Source organism: Frieseomelitta varia, unplaced genomic scaffold (assembly GCF_011392965.1).
Source record: "Frieseomelitta varia isolate USP_RPSP 00005682 unplaced genomic scaffold, Fvar_1.2 scaffold_885, whole genome shotgun sequence".
Taxonomy (NCBI): Eukaryota; Metazoa; Arthropoda; class Insecta; order Hymenoptera; family Apidae; genus Frieseomelitta; species Frieseomelitta varia.
Window position 1 is genome coordinate 375,257 of NW_025110684.1, and position 6,000 is coordinate 381,256.

General features: G+C 30.3%; 1 protein-coding gene across 3 annotated transcripts in view; it reads right to left on the reverse strand.

The window, feature by feature from the left end:
- Positions 1-1,483, reverse strand: part of LOC122537044 (cholecystokinin receptor-like) — a 31,483-nt gene extending 30,000 nt beyond the window's left edge. For 2 of the 3 annotated variants that reach the window (XM_043669938.1, XM_043669936.1), the window contains exon 1: positions 1,372-1,483. In XM_043669938.1, coding sequence (XP_043525873.1) covers positions 1,372-1,453 — 82 coding nt within the window. In that variant the 5' untranslated portion in view covers positions 1,454-1,483. The remainder of the gene's footprint in view (positions 1-1,371) is intronic. The other variant, XM_043669937.1, reaches the window with a different exon arrangement.
- Between the last annotated feature and the right edge of the window lie 4,517 nt (positions 1,484-6,000).

Sequence of the window (6,000 nt, forward strand, 5' to 3'; positions counted from 1 at the left end):
TTTTCTCTTAGTTCTTAAAGAAAGGTAATAAACTATAAAAGAAAAAACTAAAAATAGAAGGAGACTTAGCATGATTCGCTCGATATAGTTGTTTGAAGTAAAGTTAGTAATCTCCAGAGATACATGAAATGGGACATACTTTTTCCGAGAGTCCAATGTAGAATATTTTGAATATAAATTTGAATTACAACGAACGTATAAAGAATATAACATAAACATGCATACAAGAAGAAGTAAAAATATGAGAGGATATGAAAAAAGAAATGAGCAAAGTTAAAGTAAGATATGATTTTATATATTAAGATACGACGAAGCAAGTTCAAAAATGTACAGAAATTTCGTTCAAGACTTATTTGCTAAGCTGCAAGCAATCAATTCAGTTGGAGAAATACATCGGCAGTAGTACAAGTCAATATATCAACCGAGGAATATTTGTATTTATCTATCTTTGTTCAAACACTCTCTGGTTTTTACTTCGAAACAGACGAACGAAATTAATAGAAAATTCACTTGTGATTTGTTGATTCCATTTATTGATCTCAGAATGAGAAATATGAAGCGTGGCTGAGATGAACACAATGGTTTGTCAGTGGATGCATTGACATGCACTACTGGTGACGTATTCCTACTGCTAAATTAAATTGCTCGTGGATTGAAAAATAAGGCCTTAAAAAATGGTACTATTGTGCGTTCACTCTTTATACACACATAATACACATATTGTATTTCGTCGGGTGATTACGTACGTATTTTGTACTTTATTCGAATTTAAAACAGTGCAATTCACGTTGATGAAATGTCACGCGAAATTGGTTTTGCTGCGGACGCGTTAAACTCGCATTGTTTCTTCAAAACTATATATTTGTACAAAGTAAAATTCAACGCTCAAATGATTAATCAACGTTTTTATTTCAAATTTTCTGTAATCGTCAATTTCTGAATTCATCAATTTTTGGAATCGAACTGTTACTTCGTCTATTACTCATTCATTAAAGCATATAAAACGTTGAGAACAGAATAATCTATAATAATTACATAGCAAATAATATTTTTTGAAACTGTAGTTTCGCCAGAATGACGTAATGAGAATTTGAGAAGTTTGGAATAATTTCGAAATATTCTTCTTTGATTCAAACATTTCTCTCTTACTTTATTTAATTATTTCGAGTATTTTAATTAAATTAATCAGTCCCACTGCGAAAATTTCATATCGTTAGTTGCAATTGCCTTGCGGTTTATGTTTTCATGAATTTCGTTAGGTATTTGGTAAAATTACTTCATCGTTCGAAACTGTACTGTCGGAAGTGAAAACGAGAACCGCGAAATGTAAATGATCTGAGATATTTGTTAACTAAATTGAACGATACGTACCTTGAAAATACGGTATGAGCTTGCACATCGTAGTACCGAAAACGAAATTCTTCAGCACTTGTCCGAGGAGTGTGAAAGGCATGCAGAATACCCCAAGTAACAGATCCGAAACTGCCTGGAATGTGAAGTTAATGCGACATTTCAGAAAATGAACTTCAAACTTGTAATTTGAGCGAGTTTAAACGAAATGAATGAAAAGAATGGGCTTGACAAAGATACATTTTATCAAAGAAATACTTTTTGTACATGTAAAACATTTCTCTTACTTTCTTTCTCTTTTTTTTTTTTTTTACATAGAAAATGCAACGTTTCTGCGCAAGTTGCATAGAATTCATTTCTAAATAAAGTAAATAAATAATATATAACGCGTGTGGTAAAGTGGTCAATTCAATAAAAATGCAAAATAAAAATTGCCAATTTGTATCAGTACTACAGATGTCGATTTTATTCAATAAATATTCTTAGAAACTGTAAATTTCTAGCAATAGCTGGCGAGCCTCTTACACTCAGATCGACCGTACAATACTCTGAAATTAATCTTCCAAGTATACGAAGAGAAATATATTTTTTCACGGTCCATTGACAAACTAGGTCGTCTAGGTTTAAGCTGGAATCTTCTGGTATTTTTTCGATTTTTGAAGAAGCTGGCAAAAGTTCTAGAATCTATATCAACGTTTCCACTACATTGTACAAATATAACTTTGTGACAAATCGAATATTTGAAACGTCTGTCAATAGAAATAGAAACCAAATTTTAGTTAAGTTTTAAATACTACAGAAATTGCGTATTTCCTGGTAAAAATGACGCTCATAATTCTTAGTTCTAGACTGTTAGGCTAAATACTTGTTGGAATTGTAATTAATGCCAATAATAATATTCTTCAGATGTATAATTGTACAATTTTCTTTCATATAAATTCCAATAATTGAAGGCTCGATCTGAACTTATTAAAAAGTATTAGAAATTAAATCAGAGCTCAGTGCTCGAAACACATTATTTTCTGTATTGATGTTTAAAAAGTTATATGCAAAATGTACAATTTTTAAATTGTTATCCATTGTCTATTGACTATTGTATAAAAGCACAAGTGCTGATTTATATTTCAAAATTTCAAATATTCCATGTACAAAATTTTGAAACATTTCGAATGTACATTTTATGTTTCGAGAGCAAGGTTAAGAGCTGGTTCAATAGGGACAAAAGCCATGTATAAAATTTACGTTTTTGACATAACAATTTCACGACATGGCGTATTTATTTGTCAAAGAGAGAATTTTTTGAAAAATTAAATGGAAATTCAGGTTCAAAGCGTGATTAATACTTGCAATAAGTTTGAAATCGAATGCTTTATCATGAATAAAATAAAAACATTTCGAAGAAATATATCGATATCGATAAATTTAATAAATTAAGACACGTTAATAGAAATTGATATCGTTAGTAGCAAAATTAGTATCGATGAAAATTGGCAAACATTTTAAAATAAATCGAATGTTATTAAATCACAGCTCTTTAATCAATTGCAAATAAATATCAGAGATCGTGTTACCAAAAGCAAGCATCCTTCGGTAACGCTCATCGATTCGAACAAAAATTCGATTCTTTCAGCGCGAATTCAAGTGAAACTTTGCTCATTGTCGCACACAAGCTACCATAAAATACTATATATTTAGTGATATCTTTGCAACTCTCGATATTTCACGGAAATTAGCTTTCGTATAATATTTACCGACAACCCCTTTGCCTGTTTGATGCCAACACACGGCACACATGTACACTTGTATCTCATTTAATCGAAATTTTAAACGTTATTTTCGCATGATAGAAATGACGTGTCGGAACAGCGGCTATGGTTGGACGAAATTTTCCAACAACTCTCATTTATATGAAACTAGCTATCAATCACGTCGATCACAAATATGATATTTGAATCTCGGAATTGATAGCAAGTGACGTACAGTAATTTTCTATAATAATTTACGAATTTGTTTCCTCGCAGCTAGACCTCGATTCATTTATGGCGAAATTTGAAATTGCACAGAGTATGCAAGTAACGCGGAAAGGTGTATAAAATAACCAAAGTAACAATGATTAAAACGATTTTCCACCGAGATTCTGTATTTTAAGTTCTAGTCTAAAAGAAAAATGTATGAATTTGCATAAAAATCCACTCAGAATTCTTTCAAAATAGTTTTCAGATTTTTTTCTTGCAATTTTACCAAGTATATTTTTATACTGTTTGCAACTTTTTCAAATACTTCTTGGATCATTATCTTTTTCAGGTGGTTTCGCCTGGTCTATTCTGTCATATTTTATAAAAATTGAAGGGTAAGAATATTCGTTGCACGGACGTCATTAAAATTCCTAATTGCGTCGCTCAAGATTTTAATTTATTTATTGTTAGTCTAGAAAATCGATACAACTTTATACAAAAACTTCGGAGCTCTCAACTTCGAATCAGTTATTTGGGAAACGAAAAATTTCGTGTCTCTGTACACAAATCACTTGTGAAGAATTGAGAAATTAATTACAACGAAGAGGTTAATCACAACTCACAATTTACAAATAGATCTGGAACACGAGTACGGATGGGAGTAAATTGACGCAATCCGTGCTTAATTAAAGTTCGTAATTTCTCCTATTCCTAAATCACTCCGCGAAATTTATACAGGTAATGCATAAACGCGATCTAAATATCCGCCAACGAATTATGTACAACCAATGTGATATATGCATGTGTGTATATTCGTGAAACAACCAGATTTTCGTATCGTACGTAGATCTAAATTCGATAATATAATATTGCTTCGAGGCACTTATGAAAGCAATTATATTTTTCTTCGCGATTGACTGCAACATATTCAGTTTAAATCTATAGTCTCCGATACAGGATTTACATTTTCATCCTGCAACAATGTCCCCGAGGATCTGAACAATTTCATGATTCAGATACGCAAAATAATTCTCCTCTACAGTTATTCTATCCTCTACAAAATATTTGTCCGATACAACGAATTGTTGACGATGCGGTGAAACACATTTAGAAAAACAATGATTTTCGCCACAATAGGAAATTCGCGCGATAAATAAACAATAGATATATGGGAATTTTAATTCCAGTCGATTTTTATCGAATGAGGTTCCAATAAATAACGAAATGAATGTAGAAGCTTTTAATTCTAATAAACGATACGATAAAAATGATGTTTGAAAAGAATTAATGAATGGAACTATTTAACGAGTTTGCGAACGAAAAACTAGAGAGTAGCCGCGGGAAGGAAACAAAGTAATGTCTTTCCGGGTGTTAGCCGCTTTGAAGCTCTAATGTATAACCTCTGAAGATTAATTCGCGGCTTAATTATGCTGAGGTAGCATGCATTTTCATTCGTCACTGCCATATTTCTACTTGGTCCAATTAAAAGTTGAAGAACAACATTTTTCTACTGTCAACAAAGACGAGAAATTACAAGCTTTAAAATGGTTACCTTAATATACCTTTTGGTTTCGTCGTGTCGTTTAAGTTCTATTCATTCCCTCAATTTCGTTTGTGTTCCGTTTCACTTCATTAATTGCAGAATTTAATTAAAAATGCAATTGAAGGGAAGTTAGTAACGAAGATGTTAATAAATAATAATGAATCTAAGTTAGAATAAGTATAATGACAAATGCGAAGGAAGATTTTATTAATATTTATTTGAGAAGAATTATTACGAGAAGAGTTATCAAGAAGTGCAAAAGATTAGTAATAAACATTTTATTAAAAATGGCTGCAGCACAGAGTTAATAACGATATATTATACAGGGGTAATGATGAAAATTCTGATTTAACTTCGTTCTTAAAATTATGAATTTTAAATTAAAAAGTATTATTCGTATAACAATATCTTGTGAACAACTACAAAGAATTAGACGATAGCAGAACAAATTTTAATAAATCCTTACTATATTTTAATATATAAATTATTTTATAGTAGATAAATATCGATATTTACCTAAATAACGAAAATAACCTATTACCTAATAAATAAACGTTGCTAGATTTTTGTACGAATATTTATCGATAAATATTATTTACCAATTTATTTTAATTTAATATCGTAATTACATAGTATTTAAATAATCGAATTAATCCAAGATTAATGGCATTCGTTTTGTCGCTTCTGGTATCTTGTCCATTTGAAAAATGCAAATGAATGTAAAGTTGGAAACAGACATACTCTGATTCTGAGGATGAAGTTAGTAAAGAAGTTGTCTAAGGTTTTCAAGATGTGTAGTCGAAGATTTATATTACATAGGGTTTTAAAAACAAATCGAAGGAAATAAGATAGTAAAATATGCAGTCTGTAATACTCTAGTGATATTGTGCCTGAAAACTCAGACGTATCGTGATTAAAGTTCCATCATATGTTCATATGCAAATTGAGTTATTTGATATTATTTGTTCCATGAAATACAGTATCATAACAATTATAATATTCTAAGTATTTTTGCTTAAATATTTTTTCTTAATTATATTTTTATATTTATATTTACAAATACATTATATTTATATTTTTCTTAATAGTGTTCCAACTATTTAATATTTATGGTTGGTGAAATACGATTAATTTTCCACTGTAGCATAATGC